We start from the raw sequence: 27227 nt of genomic DNA, 5'->3' as shown, positions 1-27227 counted from the left end.
GGTCATATGAATGTCTCCTTAAAAATGAGTATTATTTTATCTTTCCACAGAATTATCTCTCAGATATCACCTAACTTTTCTATCGTTTTCAGCCCAGTCTAGAGTGGATCTCCTTCTGCTGCTAAAAACATCCTCCTGGCCGCTCGCTAAGCTGTGGGTGACCACCCACAGCTTTTGTGAGTGGCCAGGTGATGGTAGCGATGATCGCGACCATTGGGCTTGCGACGAGACCCTTGTGGTAGGGTCTCGTCTGCCGCAAGCCCCAGTGAGCTTCCGGCTCTAATAAAGCCGGAAGCTCACTACTAACATCATTGGTGATGTCAGTCGGGCTGCCCACAAATGGCATGCTTTCCTTCAGGTACGCCTCCATTTGTCCAGCCACTTCCCCACCCCGCCTACAAAACGGGGCGAGCTGTCGAACAACATCGACAGCCGCCCCGTTTGTAGTGAGCCCCGGAGTGAGTGAACTTCTCATGCAATACCCCACCATCGACCCGCTTGCGAGCACTTAGCACTTGCGAGCGGGTCTGAATCAGGCCCAGTTTCCTAATAATGTAACTGTACCTTTAATACAGGTCTCCAGGTAAGAGTGGACGAGCTGAAGAAGACCATGCCTATGCGAGACACAGTAGCAGGGGAGACATTCTCTATACTGTCCACTTCAAACAGCAGCTTACAGTGCGGAGCCATCGGAATGCGGTCACCATTAGCCAGTGTCAGGGTCTTACTGTCATCCAGCACTGAATATAGGTTCTCAATCCAAACGGTGTCTACAGGACCATCCAAGACAATCCAGACATCTTCACCTGCATATATCAATAATACAGTATGTGTACTGTGAGTTGAATGGTGCAAGTAATTGAAAAAGTAACAATCATCCCACAGTAGAGACGTTCTTACATTTCCACAACCCAAAACACAATTGGGGAAGACAAAACAGGAAGCTAGACCTATTGTATGTCTGTGAGTTCTGCATCACGTAGTTCTTAAAAGTAGTACAGTTGGAAAAGGGGTGTCAGGTTTTGCTGAAATCCTGAACATCTCCAATTGAAGCCTATTATAAAGCTGGCTGAAAGGCAAGTGTAACATCTGCTCTATCAGGGCCTCAATCAGAGCCGCAGACAACCAGCATGCAATGCCGATGTTCACGTACAGTAGGTAAGCGATTTTTTACAACTGCGCATGTGCAAAAATTCCTAATAACTGAAGTATTTAACAAAGTGTACGCACAAAGGCGCTTGTTGGGATGGAGAACATGGCATCAGAAATGTGGTGGAAAAGGGCTGGGCGTTCATCGGCAGTGCCTGGGAATTGAGTACTAGGTGGCTACTAGATGGCTAGTAGTGCACGCAAACATGGTCCGGCTGCGGCTGCAGGCATAGGAGGCCATAGTCAGACGGAAAAGCTGCACCTGCAGTATGGCTGGTGCAATTTTTGATAGTGAGAACGATGGTGGCATCTAAGTACCCGCCAATCAGTATTACTGTGTGTACAGACACTGAAAGTGAGAGTCTGCGTCTCAGACCTTGCACATTCGGCCTCATGAATGTACACTAGGAAAGGAGTTTGTAGAAGTCACAGACAGGCGGCCGCCAATAGCTGCTGCTGTGAGCGCTTCTGTGTCCATCTATGGGGGTTATTCAATTAGGGAGCGAAAAGTCCATGCTGGACTTTTCGCTCCACATCGGAGCTTTTCTGGGGATAAAGTATCGGGCGCCTGCCCGCTTTATCCCTGTATTCAATTTGGAGCCGGCGAAAACAGGAGCCTGCGGAAAGGTAAGTATCGGGAAAAATAGGGGAATTTTGGGGAATTCATCCTGGGACCCCTCTAATGATGTCCAGACGTAGGGGTTCACTCTGGGTACCCCCGTTTATCCCTGCAGAATGTGTTCTGCATTTTTAAATAGCCGCGGCAGGTGTTTTTTTCCCGACATTAAACAAGTGATGCAGAAGAGCACTTAGGTTTTTTTTTTTCGTTTTAAAAAGTGGTCCCATCAAATTTGGGGTACATGAAAATTGGTACTAGCGTATTTTTTAGTCCCTAAACTCATTTCTTATAAATTCTACAAAAATGCACCTGCTGTATACTTGCAGACCACCCCTGAACCTATTGCGCTATTTTTAAACACTGTTCCCCATTTCTTTTTTTTTTACCCCAAAATTAAAATAATATTTTTGGGGTGTCCCTATTTTATTTATTTTTTAACTTTTTATGACACAGTTCGTTTTTAAAGGACATTCCCAGAGGTACAGGCTATTTTTTTTAAGCCTGCACCCCTAAACCCCAATTCTGCACTTTTTTTCGCCATGTAAAACCTGATAAAAACTTATCCCCATTTTTTCACAAAGACTTTTCGAACCGGCGAAAAGTCTTTGAAATTGAATACGGGGATAATGCAAACAGGCGAAAATGACGTCATCGGCGATAAGTTATCGCCGATTCCGACTTTTCGCTGCCCAATTGAATACGGCCCTATGAATCAGTCTCTCAGTGATCAGTCTTTTATCCTATTTCCATGTGTCAGCCCAGACTGTACCGCATACTGCTTTCTTCATCTACCTCTCAAGTTTCACTTTTAGGCAATAGTTCTAAAATGTAACAATAATGATCCAAATACATCCTCCACACTGCAATAGTTTACAGAGAAACGTCACGTAAGCAGAACTTCCACTGCTGCTATCAGAAGTATTATCTGAGATAAGGGGAACACTGTAGCAGATAAGGAAGCACTGAGGAGATATCATACCCTTTCTCTGTTTCAGAGACTTTCTCCAAAGTGTGGTAAATATGCCATCTGTCCAATCATTGGTTGCCGTATCCAGCCGTCCAAACATCTGAGGTGCAGTAATAGCCTTTGGGTTCATGCGTACCTCCTGGTGAGGAGACCCGTGCTCAGTCATGGCTTTCATAAGCAAATTGATAGCCGAGGTCTTCCCAGAACCGCTATGTCCAAGAGTCATCAGCCCATGATGTACTTTAGACATTTCATACAGCTGTGAAAATAAATACATCGAGTTTAATAAACCAGTGTCTTCATATCTGCTGTCAAGAATATGTGAGGATATACTGGGCTTATGTTTGGTACTTTTGCACACTGAGCACTAGTTGGTCAGGCTGAAGGCAGCCTTATGTGTTGGCTGAGAGTACCTGGTACCACTAATGGGCAAGTAATCACTTAGGGAAGCAGGACACGTCCAAGAGGTGCTTTATTTTCTATATTAAAACACACAGGATAATGATAATGCAAGAAAAAAATAGCCAGAGGAATCGCCAGGGGCGTATCTATAATGGGTGCAGTGTCCAGGAAGCCCACATTGCACACCCTGCACTCGTATAGTTTTATACTATAGACCGGGCCGCCACTAGTTCCGCCACTGGACAGAGAACTAAAATGAAGGATGGAAAGTGGATATGGGATAGAACAAAAATGAGAAGTAAGTATACTGGGGGGCTTATGTAAAAGGTTGCGAGCTGCAGCCGCTGCTGGAACTCCTGCGAGTCTTCCCATATTTTTAAAGTCAGTTTTGCCTTTAAAATGATTGCTGCTTTAAAAAATTTAGGGAGACTCACAGTAGTTACATAAGCCCCTGGAGGTGATAAATTGTATGTTGTAAGGCCTGTAAGTGAAAGGGGCAAACAACAGCCACAAATGTATGGAAACCATAAAATGCTTTCAAATTAATCTACAGTAATTGTAGATTATTCTTTTTTTATTCACAGAATAAAAAAAAGGTTTACTCTATAAATGAAAGGTCACTACGTTTATCTGCAGTATATAAACAAAAAGGTGCAGCAACGTTGAGCTAAAAGGTATTTTCTCTACAACATGAAGTTAATTTACCACCATTTTAGTTCTGTTTTCCTTACTTCCTACACTGCTACAGTATAGTCCAGGAGAACTAGTCACTACACCCGTTTGTTCTGTAACCCCCCAGAGATCAGGTACAGTGATTGGGAAAGAATGTATTACTACACCTGTACAAGTTTAACATTCCATGGTGGGTGATTTACTAGCCCCAGTATTTCCACCTGATTGGAAACAGCCCTTTGAAGCTCAGTATATATATTGCTGTCTAGCTGAGTCCCGGGGAAAAGCTCACTGATGAGACTGAGGAAAAGAGGTTCATCTTCATCAACCTAGGTGACAAGCAATAAACAAAGTGTATTTATTACCAGCTCATCACAGTGAGTAACACTCATAGGCAACCAAAGTATTTATAATGTCAGCATTTATGTACAGTATTAATGGATAAAAGCACTCAGCAGAAATAAAATGCAAAGTTTTTTAAAACAAATCAAATGATTTCATGCTATGTTATTATGATTTGTATTATTAATATTATGTATTTTATATGTTACTGCAGTACAGCAGATTACATTACAAAAAAACAGAGGACTAACAGACACAATACAGTAATATCAAGAGGCATAAATGCAAGGTTAGCAAGACATTGAGCAAAAGAATATTGGGTAAGATTGGGCAGACATAATGGATAAGATATACAATGGACAAGTCCTTTACAGAACATACAAATAGGCACAGTTGGACAAGGTGGGTGCATACTATACTTGCCTACGCCTCTTCCTCATGTATCCATCAATGATTCACTGCATTATACTCCCCGTCCTGCCCATTTCAATAGGAAGTGGACTAGATGCAGAAAGGTCACCTACTTTTCCAAGAATCCATTTTGGCTCCCGCAAAATGTAGGAGTCTCCCAGATGTTCTGGGAGAGTAGGTAAGTATGGAGTAGACAAAAAGACAGGGGAAGTAAGGGCCCAGTTTGTGAGAACTTAGACCTAATGTGAAGAGACAAGACTAATATAAGGGATATAAGGAGGGGCATAGTTGCCTAGTCTCCAGGGACGGCCGTGAGTCTCCCTAAAATTGGGTGCCCCTTTGCAAGAGTATGCAAGTCTCCCAGAATGGCCAAACCCCCCCCCTGAACCACCCCTCGCCCGCACTCGGTAGCACCCACTTAGCAAGCAAAAATGGGCGGTCCAGGGGTGGGGGGAGGCAATGATGCGATTTGCGTTAAATCGTGTCGTTGTAGCCCAACTCTCTGCTTTACAATGCCGGTAATATATTATCGTCATTGTAAAGCGGAGACGGGGCCGCAATTGCTTCTGCACGCCCACGCACCGCCCATTTAGCTGCCCCCAAGCCCCATGTTGCACCGATCTGACTACCCCCTCCCGGAGGGGGCTGCCAGGAAGTCGGTTAATATGAGGAGGGGTAATATAGTGAGAATGTATGCAAATGTAGTCTGGGTATGCAAGAGTAGCGATAGATGGGGACTGGAATTAATGTGGGTTTTTACGGAGAATTTGAAAGGCTGTTGTAGATTAACATTGGCTGTTTAAGTGTATTCCATACTGTAGGGGAAGTAGCGTGAGGAAATCTTAAAGAGGCAGGAGTGGGTTGCAGTGGTCATTGAGGAGTTGAGGCGCAGATCATTGTTAAAGCGGAGAGGAGGTTGTGTGCAGTGAGCTAAAGTCTGAAAAGTGGGGTCAGTTGACTGAGGATGACAAGTATGCATTTGATTCTGTAAATAACAGGGATCCAGTTTAGAGGTGTCAGTCAGAGACAGGAGACAGAAGTAGAGCAGCTGAAGATAAAACCGAACAAATACTATCTGTATAGTGCTTTCCATGCTGAGCAGAACCCTCTTCCCTATACTGATGAGCCCTAAACAGTGAGGTGTGGGACTCTGTCTCAGTGCCCCCAGAAGTTACTGCTCCTGCAATGTAGATGGTTCTATGCTATATAAAAATAAACAACAATAATGAACAAGTCTTCACCATAGATAAACCAACTCATCAGAATTATTATTATTATTGTTGATCTGTAAAGTGGCACAGTGGACATGCATACATGAAAACAAAGGGTAAGGAAGGCCCTGCTCATGTGAGGTCACAATCCTGAAAATAAACCCAAAATTCAAAACATATAGTATAGAACCAAAAATATAAAAATGTACATTAACTGCCCAGAAAATAAGCAGCACAATGATTAATGCACTATTCCCTGCACCTTAGCAATATACTCACCAGCTTTGGCAGATTCACATCTCGTAAGCATCTAACAACGATGCTTGATTCACTCTCATCTGGTCTCATCATTTTTTGGGCCCCCATTGTCCTCAATATTGACAGGATGTTTCTCAAGCCAAAATCATAATGAACCTAAAAGCATGTAATTATATGCTGTTTTTAGATGCTACTTGATGTTCTAACAAATGTTATTGATTATAACAAACTATTCATATGATTAAAATACTGTAGGTACAGTAGGAAAAATCCTCTTTATAGCTTGCAGATAATGCTCTAGGAACAAGTAGTAACTTATTACTCCTGGATATCTTTTTAAAAGTCATTTCCACACGTGTAAAAAACACGATTTTTATACTTACATTAAATAATTTCTCTGAATCCTTTCGGTGTGAAGGACACAGGCATAAGAGAGTCCATCTAGGAATTTGGCACTTTAAGAAATCTACACCCGATTCAGATTTGGGAATAGAATAACTGTGCACCTGGACAAACCATGTTGCACTGCAAGGGGTGCAAATACATACTTTTTTTGCTTGCATAGTAAATACTGGCTGCTTTTGCATGTACTGTAGCCCACAAATGCTGGAAAGCTTTATTTTTACACTGTAATTTAGATTTCAGTTTAGACACGGCCCTCCCAAATCTAAAGGCCCCCATACATCAGAGATTGATTGCAGCAATCGTGCAATTTGCAATCGATTGTGTATAAAAATCTTTCCCTTTTTCAATCGATTGTACTAATTCTGCAATCGATTGAAAAAGGGAAAGATTTTTATACACAATCGATTGCAAATTGCACGATTGCTGCAATCAATCTCTGATGTATGGGGGCCTTTACTTTCTCTGTACATGTTACATCTGCCCCACCTGCAATGCACCATGGTTTTACCAAGATGCACAGTTACAGTACTTGCTATTCTTACTCTATTCCCAAATCTGAATACAAAGTCTGAAACTTCTACCTTCCCCATAGGGAATTCTGGCCCTCATTCAGAGCCACTCGATAGCGGCAGTACGCTCGTTCCGAGCGATGTTCGCACATCTGCGCATGCGTACGGTTTTTAGTACGCATGCGCGAACCAGTCAGTGCGGCCGAAAATCGTTGGTACGCAATATAGCGAGGGCCTGCTATTTTGAGTGACAGAATGAGGCGTATGTGGGTGGTAACAGGGGAAGGTGCTTGAAAACGGGGAGTGGAGATCCGAACGCAGGCGTGCTTAAAGGTCAAAACGGGCGTTTTAAGGGAGTGCATATTTAATACAGCAGCGTCATTGACCACGTCACTTGGTTTTTTTTAACTCAGAACTGCTCGCAAAATAGCGGTTGAAAACACCAACCACAAGAATAGCGAGCAGTTCATACGCTGTACGATGTACTCGATTAATCTAATAAATAGCGGACATGACGTATGGTGCGTGCGGCCAGGGGGCGTTTTTATCAAAAAAACGAGCGTATGTTTTGCTCGCTCGTTCAGACTTAGAGGTGGGAACAGACTGCAATTTGCGAACGGATCATTTGAATAGCCACCCCTTGTTTTTGAACGAACGACCACAAATAGCGAACGGCTCTGAATCAGGCCCTCTTTTTCCAACAAAGCCCCACAGAAGAGAATCGAGAGTAAAGATACAAAAAAAAGAGAAAGAGAGAAACAAATTTCCCCATAACAATTAAAATAAACTTTTTACATAAGAACTAGGGTGTAAAGTTTGGGGCACAGCGTTCCCCAATGGATCCAGAGTAAAAGATGTAATGGAAGTATCAATCGCATTTTCTGTTACATCCTCTTGGGAGACATGGACGCAGAGGAGTTCCAAAAGCTGCCCCTAACAGTGAGTATGCTCAAAATATTAATGGATACAATAACATTGTAGCCAAGGAGAGGCAGTGGCGTCACTAGGGGGGTGCACATGCGGACCACACCGGGTGTCACCCTTTTAAGGGGCGAGACCAAAATGCTAGCTCCTCCTCAGGGACCGAAAGCCGGGTGCTGCACTGGGACGTGAGAGTGCTCGGCTCGGCTGGCAGTGCAGGGAGATTCTCTGGGGCACGCCCGGCATCTAGGGGAGTGCTGGGCAGGCCCCCAAAGTGATGAAACCAGGGGTGTGCTGTGATGCCACACCCCTTGCCCGTAAAGCCACGCCCAGGGGTTTTCTTTAGTTGCCTCACTAAGTGTCATCTACCCCAGTGATGCCACTGAGGAGAAGCTCTCCAAATGTGCCTTTAAATTGTGTGTGGAAGAGGATTACCTGCCCCAATGTAAGTAGGTCTGATCACTGTGGTATTCCGCATCTGCTTTGACATTAGCCGTAACTAGAGTTGTGCGAGCGGTGCCGTCACCCAGGGTGCAGTTAGAATCACTGCTGCAGAACTGCCCAAAGGAGCATGTACAGCCACCCGGAGGATCCTGAGTGCTGTGGCCCTGTCCCTTGGCATGATGTCATGGAATCACATGTTCTGGGGTGGGGCCGGCACAGGGCACAGTGCCGTCCTACTCCGGCACTGTAAGCCAACCTGTCTTGTGGGCATCATAAAGGGTCAAAATATGCCCAGCTTTTCTAAAGACAAGAGTCCTATTTACAAAGGATTATATAGTCCTGACACTGTAACAGATGAAGAGATCTAACATTCTCTGAAGTATGTTCTCGGCAAAATGCCAAGATCAAACTATCTTGGTTAAAATGATATTTGGAAACCATCTATGCTGAAGAGGTGATTTTTTGTTTTAGGAATATTCGAGATATGGAGACCTGCAAGACAGAGCCCCCGGCTCCAAACAAACCCTTCTGCAGAAAGAAGAAGAAGTAAGAAACAGCAAATTTAACTGTCTACAAAGGTTCAAAGGGTAGAGTGGGGTGTTGTAATGCCAACAAAGCTCAATTCTCAATGAACTATAGGAGGAATTAATGCAGGATACACTTCCTGAAGAACAATACATGAGGTGGCAGTGACTAACATGCTGCAGGCAGTCCATTGTCGCCAGAGGGGGTTGGCAGGAACAGGCACCAGCAGCCCTGTAAGCTTTATTGATGTCACTGACATAAACAGTGGTTAAAAAGTAAGAATAAAACCAAATCTGGAAAGAAATTACATTAAAAGGGCACCCTACTCTGTGGGCTCTGAGGAAAACCTGAGTTCCCTATAAGGAAGGGGCTAAAGAAGGAGGAGATACAGATTTTGTACAGGTTTCTGAAAGTGACAAACTCTTGAATGGACCCCCTTTACCCCAACGTAAGTGTCCCCAGGATGAAAGTTATCTTCCCAGACTCTATTGCAGGTACCCCCCACATTTGCTCTTAATCTATTTTAATTTCCACTTGTGTTCAGTATTCTGATACTTGTGATTTATAGAAAGATAGTGCACATACAATTATGGTAACAATAACAGTAGGTTAAGTATTTTAGATATGTAGCTCAAGGGTTTCAATATATATATAAAATGCTTGTGAAAGACAAAGAACAGAACATGTATGTACATAAGGAACCGAGAAAGCAGGTACCTGTTTAGTAAGCTGTTCCTCACAGAGCTTATAGAGAGCAGAACATTTCTGAGACAAAGTAAGGTTGTCTAGAAACCCACAACTTGCAAGTTTCACTCGTATTATAATCTGAAAGATTGGGAAACAAAAATACTAAAATATAACTTGATTTAATGGATATAAAATGCAATCTTATAAAAAAAAATTGTGACATATCTATGGAGAGAATAATCCTCAGCTCGGAAAGTTGCCCATTAGTTCTATACAGAATACAGAATAATGACAGGTATGGGGAATCATTGCTTACATTGAATCAGAGATTCGGTTGCGGGAATATGCAAATGCTAATATCAGCCTTCCCTTTGTACCCCACTGTGCTATGGAGATGCCAACTGTCAGGCTGTGTGATCTGTGCATTTGCGATGGAGATTGTAAACACACCAACATCAACACAACATCGGTCGCACCATCAACATTTGTGGTAGCCTGGGGTCTATTCTAGCTACTCTCCTCTAATCCAACTAACCTTGGCATCTCAAAGTGCAGATCTGAGAATGAGAACACAGGAGCGTTCCCAAACACGCCTGTGAATCTTCCCTAGCACGCCCATGAAACGCGAGGAGATTGCAAACTCCTTCTCAAATATTAGTGATCATGTAAGCAATTGATCACACACACATTGGTTCGGGGAAAGTGCAGTAAGGGTTTTCTTTACTTTTTACACATGCGCAGTAGCAAAACATTGCTCAACTGCGTAAATATTGGCAGTGGCGTCCCACCCAGCAATGACACCCGGTGCAGGGAGGGCTGTGGTGCGTGCGGCGTACAAAAAGGGGGTGTTGCCTCATGCTCTGAACCCCCATTGTAAACACTCCGGGGTGCATCCCGAGGTGCAGATTGCCCCCCGGGGACCACTCTGTGTGCAGTACCGGCTTCCTCACTGTGTCAGGAGTGCTGCACGTAATGCTACAGTGAAGCACCAGGTTTCTGTCACTGAGGAGGAGTCGGCACTTTGGTGTCACCCTTCGGTGGGTGACACCCGGGTGCGGCCAGCACCCCTCTTGTGACGCCACTGAATATTGGCACTGTGTCCGTCTCTGAATCAGACCCAATTTTCATATATGACTCATGCACAGAACTGGAACGGTTTGTCCTGACATCTGAAAGTCTAATTGCCATTTGTTTAATGTAACAAGAGGACTACAACTTAAGTGATAAAAATAATGCTCTTATGGTGACAACAACCTTCATGACGTTCATCACTGAGGTCGACATTCAAAAAGCAACAATCAACTCTTAATTTCTTTCACTAGTCCATGGGTGTAAAGTCGAAAGACATTACCTGCCTGTCTGCTAACATCATAGAAACAGTTCTAAACTGTATCTTCAAGTTCTCGGGTAGCTCCTGACATGCAGCATTCCCTGGATTCTATGGAAAGCAACATTATGCGTGAGCCCATGCCAGAGGGGCATCCCATTAATAATTTGCTAATATAGAAATGTGTGAGAAATTTACCATTGTTAAAAAGATTGCAAATTCTGGATTTAGGTGAAGAATGCCCCCGTCACTAAACAGAAATTGCTTTTTACTCTCTTTTTGTGCAGTTAATACAACATAAATTTGCTGCGCAGCTACTGACATCACCGGAAGCTCAACACAATGGAATTCATCAAGCACCCCCCAGGATCCTGACTGTGCAAGACCTACCAACAGAAGAGAACATATCATTTACAAAATATACCTCCCAACATTTAAAAGAAAAACAGAAACGGGATAAAAATAAACCCCTCTCATGAGAGATGTCTAATGCTGGGCATACACTCTACAATTATCTGTCCAATCTGGCTGTTTGGAATGAAAACCTGGTAATGTATGGGAACCTATGACAATCGATCATATGGTCTTAAACACTGGAAATTGGACAAAAATTATTGTTCAAATTGGTTAATTTCATTTGATTTAACCAATTTGTATGAATGACAATTTTTGCCTGTTTTCCAGTGTTTGTGAGCAAATGGACGATTGTCATTTGCTCCCATACATTACCAGATTTTCATTACAACCATCCAGATTGGACAGATGTCTGACAGATAATTGTAGAGTGTATGCCCAGCATTAATCCACCCAGAGCAACACCTATTTTATTAGCAGAGCCACACCTATTTTATTAGCAGAGCCACGCCCCTTTTTCTGGGTCTGCACTTCAGGGCATTATTGCCAGTGTTGAGACATGCTTATCTGTTGAATTATGTCATGCCCATCTATTTGCATTACTTAATGAATGCATGTGCACACAATAAGAATAGTCCCTTATGATGTTTACAGAGAAAGACAGTGGATGTTTGTATCTAAATAAATGGAATTTGAATTTTTTTACTTTACTTAGTTGTATTTTACATGGTACAGTAAAAACGGCTTTCGCACTTACTGCCCAGACACCTCATTACAGTACAATAGTGTGTATAAACAGGCTACAGTATATGACTTTATCATTTACTACTAACACGGTCAAGCTACATCTATACGTTGTTCCTCTTCCTATGCATATGTCACCTCAGTTACTGCCGTTCTCCGGATGTAAACCTTGCGCTACAGTTACAAAGCTGGATCTTTAGCATACAGATGCGCCCAGTTACATTGTTGATGATTGCGCCACAAACGTGCACACACATCGTGCCATGCGATTCCCCGTGCCTGCATACGCTACGGCGCACACTGCAATCACACCATACAATCCTATGGATGCGCGGTCCCATACGCAGTGTGTGTATGCGCTCACAGATACTGACACTGTAAGAGGTCACAGGAGAGTGACTGAAACGCGTAGTTGCTCCAGACAGACACAGTTTCCCCCTGTATACAGAGACCCAGACTGTCCAGGAATAAGCGGCAGCAGCATACTGCTTGTATGTTAAAGATCCCCGACAAAGGAATCGTAAGTGTGGATCTTTTCTTACACAAAGTAACTACAATGTATATATTGGGCCAATATTACCTTATAGTTAAGGATTAGATAATCTTGAGAACGGGTAGTTCATTTGCATTTGACTTTAAACCTGTTTATTTAAATTCACTTGTATTGGAATCATTCTAAATCGGGCTAAACTAACAGCTATATACTGGAGGTGATTCTACTGCCCGGCTAATACAGGTAACACCTTTTCAAGATTAAAACAAGGAGGCTTTTCAATTCCATAAACAACAAAGGGAGGGGTAATTCTCCCTCTGACGCTCACAAATAAATGAAAGATGGATATAATGAGTAAATGTCTGTAATTAAGGGTCTGATTCAGACCCGCTGGTGAGCGCTATGCGCTCGCCAGCGGGTCGATGGTGGCCCAGTGCGCATGCATACGACGGAGCCGGCTCCATCGTGCGCATGCGCGAGACTCTGATAGCGACGGGCAAACCGTCACCCAGGGTCTTGTACCAAAGGGGGCGTGCTGTCGATGTTGAGTGAGTCACGAGTGAGTCACGAGTGATGTCAGTGAGAGAGATTTCGGCTCTGTTTGAGCCGAAATCTCTCTGGGGCTTGCGGCAACGAGACCCTACCACAAGGGTCTCGTCGCAAGCCCGATGGTCGCTATGGTCTTGACCATCGCGACCGTCTTCCTGGCCGCTCGCTATAACTGTGGGTGGTCACCCACAGCTATGCGAGCGGCCAGGAGGCCGCTCTAAAAAACAAGAAGGCCGGCCCTGATTCAGAGCGAGCGCTCTGTCAGAGCGTCCGGCTCTGAATCAGGCCCTAAGTTCCTTTGCAAGAAAAAGTCAAAAGAGGCCTTTCATCCACAAAGCTTCATGTAAAACACCTTCTCCTTATTTTAACTTCCTCCAATATATCCATCTTTCATTTATATGTGAGTGCCAGAGGGAGGGTTATCCCTTCCTTTGTTGTTTAAGTTATTGGTTTCATTGATCTTGTGCTTTTTAATTCCAGTACAGTCAGTATATTGGATCTTCATCTGATTCCATTATTAACTTGATTATCAACCTGCAGTAGCAAGAAATTTGTTACATTTGTGACGTGGGTACAAGATTATTTTTATGTTGCAATTTGATATTGATACATTTTTTTACCATGATACAATTCAAATCACTTGTATGATATTGAAACTGTTATTTATTATACAAAGTGGATATGTATGATTAAATAAATATTTTTCAATTGGTTTATACTCCAGCACAGAATTGTGTGATTTTATAAAAACACAAAGTACCTGTACCCTGTATACTACTAGTGGATTTGTGAACTACAGCAATGCGAAAAAGACACTAATCCAAAAAAAAACCAGGGACCGATCTGACTGAGCCGCGCAATGCATTCCACCATGCAGCATCGTGCGAATTTACACTGCCATGACTGCAAGAATAGTGCAAATCTGAAGTCCCTAGGTACACTACAAGTCTGTTAGTGTGCGACTACGGTGACAAAAAGATGTGCAAAAAAGACACAAAACTGCAAAAGTACGAAACTGGATATCCATGGCACAGTGTCAGGCATTTCACGCCATATTCTGCAACAACGCTAGGTAAATGAGAACACATCTGTATTTTAATTATAATTTAATATTAGCTACAATTTATTTTTATTGGTAACAAATTGATGCTACAATACTACTTATTGGTTTTGTTTATGATATTTTTATTTTATATATTACATATCGCTATTTGTATTATGCTTAAATGTTATATGCAGCTGTTCATTCATACATTTTACTCCATGGTCACTGATTCATATGTATGCTTTACCTACTAAGTGGAGTGAATATAATTCTCATACTTTTATCAATGTATTATCCCAAACTTACATTACACTGTCTTATGTTTCATGTACCTAAATGCAACTAAAGAGCATTTATACACATCCCAAGAGAAGTTCTATTTCATTTATTTTTTACCTTGCCTCCAATACATTTTTCCATCTATCTGATTCAGCGCCACTTTTGGCATACCATAATTTCAGTGGCAAACGCAGGATTTCTAGAGGGGGTTTTCCAAATAGTTGATTTTAAAGCAAGTGTGGCCAATCCATAAAGAGGGCATAATTAGCACTTAACCAGCTGTAAAATGCCTCATACAAAGTGTATTATGTGTCATTATTCCAGCATATACAGGACCAGCGATCACTGTAAACCTGGGTACACACGTATAGATTTTCTGTCCAACCATCCATCTAGTTGATTGGTTGGAATGAAAATCTGGTAAGGAATGAAAGCAAATGACAATCAGCAATTTGCTCCCAAATGCCGTAAAATGGACAAAAACTGTTGTTTGAACAAATTGTTAGATCAAACATTTAACAAACTTGTCTGACCGACATTTTCATCTGTTTTCTGGCATTTAGGAGCAAATTGCTGATCATCATTTACTCCAATATGTTACCAGATTTTCATTCCAACCAATCAACTAGTTGGATGGATGGACAGAAAATCTTTACGTGTGTATGCACCTTAAGCCATTAGATGTGCCAGTAAGGCCATCCTGCCTGAGCTGAATGTTTTTATATCAGATGTGGGCACCATTCCAGAGTATTGTAGCAAGTCCGGGAGTCTGCGGGAGCATCAGAAGAACCTTGCACTGCCCTTGACATATATGTACATATTGGTCTCCTTATGCAGAGGATAGTGTATTATTATACAGTATTAATAATTAACCCTATTGATGGTCTATAGCAGTGCACCCCTAACAGTGCATGTTTTCCAGATCTCTTAGGTGGTGCAAAAGCATATTTATTACTGACTGACTCATGATCCAAAGGTGGTCCTAATTATTTCATTTGTGATACTGAGAAGAACATGCAGCACTAGTGAAATCTATTATATTACTATTTCTATTGTGGTCATGGTGTGGGCTGGGGAGGGGGTTTCCAGGCAATCGGACCCCCCCCCCCCTCCTGCATATGCCTATGAATTTCACATGAATTTGTCCCTGGTGTACTGTGGGTGAACCATTAAAGGGTGCCAATGCAGCTGTCTCTCCCCAGGAGCACTAAATAGGTTTCACTACCTTTGTCCCAAAGTTTCTGTTGCTTGGTTTTCTTTTTTTTTTTTTACTTTACTGCAAAATAAACCCCACAGCCGCTAGATTTAAAGCTGCAATTCATTTAAGGCAAAACCAAACTGGTTCATTAATGAAAATAATGGAAAAAATCTGCACCTTTAAATATTCTTTCTAAACTTCTAAAATCCATCTGATCAGAACAGTTGAATAATACAACATATTTGCCTAATGCTTTTCCCATATCCTTTACGATTTCTGTCTTTCCCGTGGCAGCGGGTCCTGCAGGAGTTCCACCCATATTCATTCCTATAGCTTGGGCTAATGTAATGTAGCACCTGATAATGATAAAAGGGCATAAACAAAAAATAAAATAACTGTAGTAATTACTATCAGCCTAGAAGTTTACTAGAAATACCATCAAACAGGCCAACTTTAACATGTTACTTGTGTTACCTTATGTGTACAACAATATGACTGGTGCACTTTGAAAACAGAAAAATACATTTTGAAAATTTTTTGCTATGTACAGATGGGGAGAGGAATCATTAGTTGTTTGCAACCACAGCAGGCAGTGCGTTAACTGACAGTCACAAAAGATGCCACCTGCCAGCAATGCACAGTGGGTAGCTGCCGGAAGATCTTCCAGCAGCCGCCATTAGCAGAGGGACCTCCTGGCCCCCCTGCTTTCCTGCACCTTCCCCCAGTGACTGCTGTGCTGCCGATCACTGCAGATCAGTCAACACAGCAGGATCCGCCACCCGGTTCCTGCAGAGAGCAGCAGCCGCCGGGGAAATGTAAATTATCCCCCCCAGTGTGCACCTGGAGGCTGGGAAAATCAAAGTCGCGATGTTCCGAACATAAGTGGTTCAGGGGAAATCAGGTCCTCAGTTTGATTCTGACTCGTCTCTCACTTCCCCTTCTAATGTTCCGTTTGGCTTATCCCCAGACCATTTGTGTATCAGAAGCAGCTTGACAAAATTTCTCATACCAACATCAGCATGCCACATGTATGGGGCACAGTGGGAGTCCAAATCTCCTTGCTGGGGTCACTGGAGAAAACAGAGGCTCATTAGACTCTGTTACTGCCAGCGCAAATTTAGATTGGCATTAGCAAATCCACTAAACCAGTTAGATTGTGGGACCTGAGTCTGACGCACACTGAAATGTGTAGATCTGGCAGATATCTGCATACTGTTCATGTGGCATAGAAAGAAATCGCTGACTGCGCATGTGCCAAACAAGTGTATGCAAACAGACGGGCGGCTCGATCCATCCGTAGATGGAGCACTCTTTCCATGAAATGGGCGTTTCTGGCCGCAACAACGTGGACATACAGAATGGTTTCATCTCATGGGAGTGTAGTGGGCTGGCAAGCTGACTTCTGTGCCCGGTCAAAGTGTTCGGACAGAGATGGGATTTCTGTTTCCAGCGCACCTTTTGCACCTAGCATGGGGTGGAAGCAAGTCCGGATACTCATGATGATGGCTGCGGACATAAAGGGTGGGCAATTTGGCCTACCATACCGATCTTTGGCATGCACAGATAAATTCTCACATTAGCATAAGGAAGTAAGTAGGCTGCCGTGGCCCTACAGAGAAACAGCAAGTGCGTCTGAGTCAGAATTAGCGCCACGGCGAGAAAATTATTAAGAGAATTTATCTAATTTTTCCATTGTTTTGTCCACTACTAGCACATGTAAACATGTGACAATATAGCTTGCATTTCATTTATTTGCAATGTTTGCCTACATCTGACATCACACTGTCAACTGACTTGCAAGACTGCATCTGTAATTCCCTGCTAATGTAAGTGCTTCAGTTAAGATGGCAAAATGCTGAAGCAGCAGCATTACATGGGACTTTATTACCCGGCAGCTGCTGGGAGGTGAGGTGTGTATGAGATGTACCAGGGCAGAGAGGACTGACATGTGTAAGTCACTTAAAGTAAGGAGGCTAAGTTTGTTATGAAACCCATCAGAAGGTGCACACAAACGGCTGTGGGATAAAAGAAACCAAGTGCAACAAAAAGAAGCAGCCCCAGGCGGCCCAGAGTATACATATTAGAGAGGGGGCACATCAGTAATTGTACAATTAAAGTGGCCCAATGTGCACCTACAAAACCACAGTACCATCTCCATTCATTCAAAGCGTAGTGATTGTTGATAAAGTGATCATTGATATTGTTGCAATCTTATGTACCATATTAAACCTTTATTACCAAACATTATCTTTTATTTTACTAATCAAATCCAGTCTTTCTGGGTTGCCATTAACTTTGTTGCAAAACTCTTGTTTGCATCTGCCTGGGAGACCTTACCTCTCTGCTGAGGCATGGCCTGGTATGTTGCTGCAAAGTAACAGAAGCCTTCAAGATGGCAATTACAGTTTGCTTCATTCTGCACCATCACACACATCTTCACCTTCGGGTGTTACACATCTTCTAGGAACAATGGCTGGTACAGGAATGGCAAATTCAGGGCCTGATTCAGCAAGGAAAGCACGGATGCAGATGCACGCAATTGGCCGATGTTCGCAGTCTGCGTATGTGTCTGGGTCGCAGTGCGCCAATTGCGCACTGCGTCCACCAAAGTGAGCGCAGTGACAAAGCAGACCCAGGGAAAAGTGATTGACAGGAAGTACCGTTTGTGGATGGATACAGCGAGTGGTCGGCCGAACGCAGCTGTGCCAGTGCTGCTGCTCCGATGTTACTCGATGATCCTGATGTTTTCTCAGCCTTGCGCATCAGTACAGACGTTAGTGGAGGATAAAGGGGGCGGCATTATGTAGTGCTGGGCGTCTGCATCTTTGTTCTGCGATTGCCGTTCGTATGCATTCATTAGCATATTCTCGCAGCAGCTGATTGTGTGCGTCTGCATCCGTGGGTTCCTTGCTGAATCAGGCCCTCGGTACACACGTGCCCACATACACCTATACTAAAATCGCGCAAATAAGCCTCAATTAGTACGCCACAGCCTTCATCTGCAATTTTATATCAATTCATTTGCTAAAAAAATGCAGATCCTAAGTAACTAGTACAGTATAAGCAAACTAAAACTAAGAAAAGGTAGCAAATCTGAATAAAAAATATAGTCTGTATAAAAAGTCAAAAGACAGGTCTAATATGAGTGGCTCTCGCCATTCATTGATATGCTTATTCTCCGACTTTGTACCAATTCCTTTGCCACAAAATAAAATAATCCTAAATCCCTGAGGAAAAAGTGTACAGTGCAGGATTCTCGCCATATGGAACAAAAAGAATACTGAAAGTGTACAGTATGTGGACATACAGTACCTGTAGTTGCTTCAGGGTAGTCATTATGCGTAACTAGTTTTGTACAAATTAAACCAAACAGTAAATAAGGAGACATGTTTTACCTGTTAAGTCTTTTCTTTGACTCCTGGAGAGGAGAGACTGGGCACCAAATGGCTAATGAAATTTACCCACAAGCCCAGGCTCCTCTCCTCTATACCCTGCCCGCAACCACTGGGACTTCAGTTTAGTTTGCAAGCCCATACACACCATGGAAAGTACAGCCGGACCGGTCACCAAGGAAACACCCCCCAGCAGATAGGTGCGTCAGGCAGAATGCCCTGTACCCCTATGGAGTCGAAGAAAAAGACTTAATAGGTAAGACATAAGTCTCCTTTTCTCTTCCTCCACTAGGGGGAACAGGGATGACTCTGGGACATCCTAAAGCTGTCCCCAATGGGCGGAGATGCTCCTGAGCTGCAGTGAGCAGCCCGAAGGTGGCGTAGGAGGACACAAAATTATCAAATGCATAAAACCCGATGAAGATATGAGCAGATGACCATGTGGCAGCCGTACATAACTGATCAGTAGAATCCCCACAGCGTGCTGCCCACAAAGTCCCCACTGACCGGGTGGAATGGGCCATCACCACAGCAGGGGTAGGATGGTTCGCCAAGGCGGAAGCTTAGCGAATGGTAAAGCGAAGTCAGCGGGCCAAGATCTGCCAAGTAGCCACTCATATGAACATCATATAAGACAAATCGAGAGACTGACTTGCGGATCTCTCCGGTCTTCTTGACATAAAACTGGAAAGCCCTCAACACATCCATGAAGACTCCGGCTGAGATGGCTCTGTAGTCTGAAATGCAGGAACTACTATTTATTTATTAATATGGAAGTGAGATACCACCCTGGGAAGGTAGCCAGGCGAGTCCTCAATACAGCCCTGTCCGAAAGGAACACATGAAATGGGGAGCGATACAAGAAGGATGGGACTGGAGAGCTTGGAGAACTAAAGAAAAATCCCAGGGAGCCACAAGAGAAACGAATGGTGGCTGAACATAGAGAACCCCCAGAAAAAGTTCATACTTCCGGTAGCAGAGCTATCTGACTTTGAAAAAGGACAGACAACTCGAAACCTGGACCTTCAAGGATGAGAGTCGAAAGGCCCGAATCCAGATCGACTGCAGAAAGGAAAGGATACGGGAAAGGCGGAAAGACCTGGAGATTAAACCCCTAGTCGCACCCCAAGAAAAATAGGTACTCCAAAGCCTTATGATAAATACATGCTGACGAAGGCTTCCTAGCCTGCAGCATGGTCCGAACAAACCTCCTGAAGAGTCCTTCTGTTTTTAGGATGGACGTCTCAACAGCCATCCTGTCAAAGCGAGATGAGCTAGATCCTGATGGAAGCAGGGGCTCTGAGACAGAAGATCCAGCCATAGTGGATCACAGAGGACGTGGACATCTGAGCCAACCTCTGGACCGGAGTGGCTCTGTGGGAAACTATGGTACAGCTATAGGGACAGGTGGCACTGGAACTGACATGTGGTCTACAAACTGTAATACTACCTGAGTCAGCAGTGACGCCCAAGCCGGTTCTTGGTTGGAATCCGTCCAAGCAACTGGCACTCAGGCCATCGTGCTCCAGATCTGAGAAGAAATGACATTGAGACAATTCTTACTGCTCCTTGGTAGGTTCCGGACATCCTGAGAGTCGCAGAAAGCTCCATACTCACCAATAATACGCAAGGGCGTAAAGCCAAGCTGTACTCACCCCTGCTAGGGATGTTTCCTCAGTGACCAGTAACCATCACAGGTACAGGGACACAGGCAAGGTACACTTAATTATAAATGGAATGGGCTTGAAATGCCGGCAGCAGATGCCCGATAGGATGAAGATCCAGACTGGGGTAGGTAAGTACCATAACCTCCCCTGTCCTCCCCCTAACCCTCCCTTAGTGGTGTGTAACCCTAACCTAGCCCTGGGGGTGCCTAACTCTAACCTCCCCTTATCGCTCAATAAACCTAACCCTTCCGGGGGTGACTAACCCTAACCTCTCACCGGGGGTGCCTAACCCTAACCCTCCCTCCTAGGGGTGCCTAACCCTAATTCCCCCCCCTACGAACCTAATCCAGCTAGACCCTCCCCCCTGCGCGGCTAACGCTAAGGGCACCCCGGATTTACCTTTGTTTGGGATGGCGTCCTCGGCGTTCCGGCGTCGGGATTATGATAGGCAGTGGTATTTTGCTGTCGGGTTTGTGACCAGAGGCCTTGTGGCCACATGACTACAGTACATCCCTTAAAAACACACAGCAGAATGCAGAATATGGGCTAATGGATCTCAACAAGCAAGCAACAAGTAGCAGGAAGGAGCAATTTAACTAGATAGCTGCTGGGAGCAGGCTATGAAAGGAGACTGGAGCCCACTTCTCTCTCCAGCGCTGAGGCAGGCATTAAGGTAAGATGGCCGCTCAATAAGAGGAGAGAGGATTTGCCTGCAATGAGCCCCATTTCCTTCTCCCCGGTGAGCGCCGGCTTGGCTTGCGGCTCCGGGTGTGAAGGAAACTGCGGCCAAAGTCACTGACCCAGTTGCCAGTGCTGCGGCCACTGGCACTGGGGGCATCCTATAGGACGCCTTACACTGCCCACTCTATATAGTAAAACACTATAAAACTCCCCCCTGAAAATGGTACCCAGCACCTGCCTTGGCACCAAACTAAAAACTGAGGTCCCAGCGGTTGCGGGCAGGGTATAGAGGAGAGGAGCCTGGGCTTGTGGGTAAATTTCATTAACCATTTGGTGCCCACTCTCCTCTCCAGGCTATACCCAGAGTCATCCCTGTGCCCCCTATGTGCAAAGGGTTTGTGCAAAGATATGTTGCTGCCTTATGCTAATATTGTATACTGTTGAAACAATTCACTTGAAATCTAAAATATATGGGTGAATTAAGAAGTACATTTCCCAAAGCTACCTCTTACATAGGAAAATAGACATATCCATGAAAAGTTGTAATTATGCTGGGGCACAGGGTAAGAGAAGACAGAGCCAAGAAAAGCTATAAATATGCTGGGCCACAGGTTATGAGAAGATCCCAGAGACAGAGCCATGGGAAGCTGTAATTATGCTGGAGCACAGGGTAAGAGAAGATCCCAGAGGCAGAGCCATGAAATCTGTAATTATGCTGAAGCACAGGGTATGAGAAGACCCCAGAGACAGAGCCATGAAATCTGTAATTATGCTGGAGCACAGGGTAAGAGAAGATCCCAGAGGCAGAGCCATGAAATCTGTAATTATGCTGGAGCACAGGGTATGAGAAGACCCCAGAGACAGAGCCATGAAATCTGTAATTATGCTGGAGCACAGGGTATGAGAAGACCCCAGAGACAGAGCCATGAAATCTGTAATTATGCTGAAGCATAGGGTAATAGAAGATCACAAAGACAGAGCCACGAAAAGCTGTAATTATGCTGGAGCACAGGGTAAGAGAAGATCCCAGAGACAGAGCCATGAAATCTGTAATTATGCTAGAGCACAGGGTATGAGAAGACCCCAGAGACAGAGCCATGGAAAGCTGTAATTATCCTAGAGCACAGGGTAAGAGAAGATCCCAGAGACAGAGCCATGAAATGCTGTGATTATGCTAGAGCACATGGTAAGAGAAGATTCCAGAGACAGAGCCATGAAAAGCTGTACTTATCCTAGAGCACAGGGTAAGAGAAGATCCCAGAGACAGAGCCACGAAAAGCTGTACTTATCCTAGAGAACAGGGTAAGAGAAGATCCCAGAGACAGAGCCATGAAATGCTGCAATTATGCTGGAGCACAGAGTAAGAGAAGATCCCAGAGACAGAGCCATGAAAAGCTGTACTTATCCTAGAGCACAGGGTAAGAGAAGATCCCAGAGACAGAGCCACGAAAAGCTGTACTTATCCTAGAGAACAGGGTAAGAGAAGATCCCAGAGACAGAGCCATGAAATGCTGCAATTATGCTGGAGCACAGAGTAAGAGAAGATCCCAGAGACAGAGCCATGAAAAGCTGCAATTATGCTGGAGCACAGGGTAAGAGAAGATCCCAGAGGCAGAGCAGTGAAAAGCTGTAATTATGCTGGAGCACAGAGAGAAGATCCCAGAGACAGAGCCATGAAAAGCTGTAATTATGCTGGAGCACAGGGTAAGAGAAGATCCCAGAGACAGAGCCGTGAAAAGCTGCAATTATGCTGGATCACAGGGTAAGAGAAGATCCCAGAGACAGAGCCATGAAAAGCTGTAATTATGCTAGAGCACAGAGTAAGAGAAGATCCCAGAGACAGAGCCATAAAAAGCTGTAATTATGCTACAGCACAGAGTAAGAGAAGATCCCAGAGACAGAGCCATGAAAAGCTGTAATTATGCTGGAGCACAGGGTAAGAGAAGATCCCAGTGACAGAGCCATGAAAATCTGTAATTATGCTGGAGCACAGGGTAAGAGAAGATCCCAGAGACAGAGCCATGAAAAGCTGTAATTATGCTAGAGCACAAGGTAAGAGAAGATCCCAGAGACAGAGCCATGAAAAGCTGTAATTATGCTGGAGCACAGAGTAAGAGAAGATCCCAGAGACAGAGCCATGAAAAGCTGTAATTATGCTGGAGCACAGGGTATGAGAAGACCCCAGAGACAGAGCCATGGAAAGCTGTAATTATCCTAGAGCACAGGGTAAGAGAAGATCCCAGAGACAGAGCCATGAAATGCTGTGATTATGCTAGAGCACATGGTAAGAGAAGATTCCAGAGACAGAGCCATGAAAAGCTGTACTTATCCTAGAGCACAGGGTAAGAGAAGATCCCAGAGACAGAGCCACGAAAAGCTGTACTTATCCTAGAGAACAGGGTAAGAGAAGATCCCAGAGACAGAGCCATGAAATGCTGCAATTATGCTGGAGCACAGAGTAAGAGAAGATCCCAGAGACAGAGCCATGAAAAGCTGTACTTATCCTAGAGCACAGGGTAAGAGAAGATCCCAGAGACAGAGCCACGAAAAGCTGTACTTATCCTAGAGAACAGGGTAAGAGAAGATCCCAGAGACAGAGCCATGAAATGCTGCAATTATGCTGGAGCACAGAGTAAGAGAAGATCCCAGAGACAGAGCCATGAAAAGCTGCAATTATGCTGGAGCACAGGGTAAGAGAAGATCCCAGAGGCAGAGCAGTGAAAAGCTGTAATTATGCTGGAGCACAGAGAGAAGATCCCAGAGACAGAGCCATGAAAAGCTGTAATTATGCTGGAGCACAGGGTAAGAGAAGATCCCAGAGACAGAGCCGTGAAAAGCTGCAATTATGCTGGATCACAGGGTAAGAGAAGATCCCAGAGACAGAGCCATGAAAAGCTGTAATTATGCTAGAGCACAGAGTAAGAGAAGATCCCAGAGACAGAGCCATAAAAAGCTGTAATTATGCTACAGCACAGAGTAAGAGAAGATCCCAGAGACAGAGCCATGAAAAGCTGTAATTATGCTGGAGCACAGGGTAAGAGAAGATCCCAGTGACAGAGCCATGAAAATCTGTAATTATGCTGGAGCACAGGGTAAGAGAAGATCCCAGAGACAGAGCCATGAAAAGCTGTAATTATGCTAGAGCACAAGGTAAGAGAAGATCCCAGAGACAGAGCCATGAAAAGCTGTAATTATGCTGGAGCACAGAGTAAGAGAAGATCCCAGAGACAGAGCCATGAAAAGCTGTAATTATGCTGGAGCACAGGTTAAGAGAAGATCCCAGAGACAGAGCCATGAAAAGCTGTAATTATGCTGGAGCACAAGGTAAGAGAAGATCCCAGAGACAGAGCCATGAAAAGCTGTAATTATGCTGGAGCACAGGGTAAGAGAAGATCCCAGAGACAGCCATGAAAAGCTGTAATTATGCTGGAGCACAGGGTAAGAGAAGATCCCAGAGACAGAGCCATGAAAAGCTGTAATTATGCTGGAGCACAGAGTAAGAGAAGATCCCATAGTGAGAATGTAAAAGCACAATTTGAGGAAACATTCTAATTTAGCTCTCATAATAGACTTAATCATATTGTGGGCAGAGTCTTGAAAGGTATTTACAATACAGCAAAATACATTGTGAAGAGACTTGCAAAACTGCAGCTAATAATTGCTTAATGTTATAAGAATGGAGATAATAATCTTACAGCTTTACTGCAGATCAGTAAACTTACCGATTAGTTAATGGTGTAACAACAAGACGATTGGTGCAGCCCAGAAATTCATTCTGATATACAAAGTCAACATCTGTAATAGACACGATCACTTGGTCCCGTTCTTCATCAAAGTAGAATCGGCTCTGCTTCAGCCACTCAAAGTCGGTTATTGATCGGATGTGCATCTTCACCTAATATCATATAAATGCATTATTGTTTCATCATTTCATGTATACGCTTCACTTAAACAAAACAAAAACTGTAATTGTATAAAAATTATTTTCAGTAAAACCTAAATAAAGGAAAACAGCGTTATGCTAGTTCATGATTAAATGGTTATGGTGGTTCCATTCTGAGATATTTAGCTGCCTGTACTCTCGCTGGACACACATATATACCATATTAATTTGGCATTCATGCTCCTCTTATTATCACCAACACCTTTGAACCCCAGGCATTAGTTACTGTTGAGGGGAAGGTAACATTGAATGTACTAGTGCTAGCAATATTAATTTTATATATATTATTACACATAATATATACATGTGTAAAAAAATAATAATAAAAAAAAATATATATATATATATATATACACATATACATAAACTGTCCCTATATATCCACTTTTGAGTGTAGCCATCACTATCAGCGCACATATGTACGGGTCCTATCTCTGAAATCAACAGATCTTTGCGTACACTTAGAATAGCCCAAAAAGTCCAACTACACACCCACGACAAACTGCTGCTAACTGTGATCGCACTGCTGCCGCCAGTTTCACCCATTTAATCGGAAGTAGAGATATGGCTGACTTCTGTGCAGCCCTGAGATGCATACGTCCGCCTCAGACAGTCTCAGATGCACACACAATGTAAAATATCCCACATGTTCCTACTTCTTGTGTGACTGTGAATCAGCCCCATAATGCAAATTGTATAATCAATTAAATGTTACGTGATTCTGGCGTACACAATGCCGGCGGTTGGAATCCCGGAGCCCATATCCCGATGGTTGAAATCCAGACGCCTGCAAGTAATTTAACTCCCTAACCCAAACCCAGGGTTTCCGCAGCATAACCCTAACCCCCTCCCACAGCCTTACCCCTAGCCCTATCCCCGCAGCCTAACCCTAACCATCTCATTCCGCAGTCAAACCTAACCCTCCCCCTAGTGCCTAACCCTAACCTTATACTTACTGTTGGGACTGCAGCCGCTGAGTTTCTCTAGCCAGGATTCTGACACCAGGATTGTGAGCGCCGGCATTCTGTACACCGAATCCCAACTACATCCCAACTGAACCCCTTTCACAAGGGAAAGTGGGTGGGATGTAGAAAGAAGGACTTCCAGCAGGACTCCCCAAAATTCTAGAGTCTCCTGGACATTCCGGGAGAGTAGGAAAGTATGAATTACGTTATATAGAGCACTGGTGTATAGTACATAAGTGGTTGCTTTCTGGCAGCTATAATGTTAAGTTGTCCATATGAGGAAATGCAAAAACATGACTGTTGGGGTTCATGTCCCTTTGTGTTTTTGCATGTCTAATAGTAGAAATCACTGTTTCCATTGTCACCACATCCACATGACGTTTTCCTAGTGTTGCACTCTGGCTCTTGGATGATACTCTATTTATTGTGATTATTGCAAATAGACATATCAGGGACTTCTATTTTGAGCTCCAAATGCTCACAGAAACGATAGTGAAAACACTAGTAGCAAATGCATGTCAAACGCCAGTGTGTATGAGAACTTGTTGGTTTAAAATTATATCAAATTAGCAAAACTTTTAAGTAACTAAAATATATTACCAAGTCATCAAAGACGTCTCGTTGGTGTACATGAATTGTGATTAGGGTTTCATATTTCACCCTATCATACTTTTTAAGGTTAAGAGTTGTCTGACCAATAAGTGATATCAGGATGTCAAGAAATCTCTGGTTGGTTGTTTGCATAATTTTCTTGTCTTCCTTTCCCTTGGTCAGAGCCTTTTCTGAGTCAATTGTCCATAACATCTGAATTCCTAAAAGTCCAACCTGTAGTGAAGGCAGTAAATGTATACATGAGAAAGTACATTTACATATTGATAGTTATAGCTTGTAAAAACATTTGCTTAATTTTACCGCAATCTAACCTTGTGAGCATGACAACAAAAGAGACAAACACAAAAAAAGGACAATTGTACAGTATTTATTTATTAATATATATCAAATACAATTTTTAAAGTCACTTATTTACTATGGAGTGTTCCCATTCATTCGCATGGGATTTTGAGTGCA

The 27227-nt window shown here is 43.6% G+C and overlaps 1 protein-coding gene across 1 annotated transcript in view; it reads right to left on the bottom strand.

The window, feature by feature from the left end:
- Nucleotides 1-27227, bottom strand: part of DNAH8 (dynein axonemal heavy chain 8) — a 521770-nt gene that overhangs the window by 161647 nt on the left and 332896 nt on the right. The window contains exons 41-50 of the mRNA XM_088445337.1: nucleotides 26760-26984; nucleotides 24974-25146; nucleotides 15689-15867; nucleotides 11048-11235; nucleotides 10874-10960; nucleotides 9553-9660; nucleotides 6053-6187; nucleotides 3977-4138; nucleotides 2748-2994; nucleotides 565-806 (exon numbers count right to left, since the gene is read on the bottom strand). Coding sequence (XP_088301463.1) covers nucleotides 565-806; nucleotides 2748-2994; nucleotides 3977-4138; nucleotides 6053-6187; nucleotides 9553-9660; nucleotides 10874-10960; nucleotides 11048-11235; nucleotides 15689-15867; nucleotides 24974-25146; nucleotides 26760-26984 — 1746 coding nt within the window. The remainder of the gene's footprint in view (nucleotides 1-564; nucleotides 807-2747; nucleotides 2995-3976; nucleotides 4139-6052; nucleotides 6188-9552; nucleotides 9661-10873; nucleotides 10961-11047; nucleotides 11236-15688; nucleotides 15868-24973; nucleotides 25147-26759; nucleotides 26985-27227) is intronic.

The sequence above is a fragment of the Taudactylus pleione genome, unplaced genomic scaffold, assembly GCF_031769625.1.
Source record: "Taudactylus pleione unplaced genomic scaffold, aTauple2 ptg000378l, whole genome shotgun sequence".
NCBI lineage: Eukaryota > Metazoa > Chordata > Amphibia > Anura > Myobatrachidae > Taudactylus > Taudactylus pleione.
Note: the sequence above shows the minus strand (reverse complement) of the source record. Positions and strands in the feature narration are given on the sequence as shown.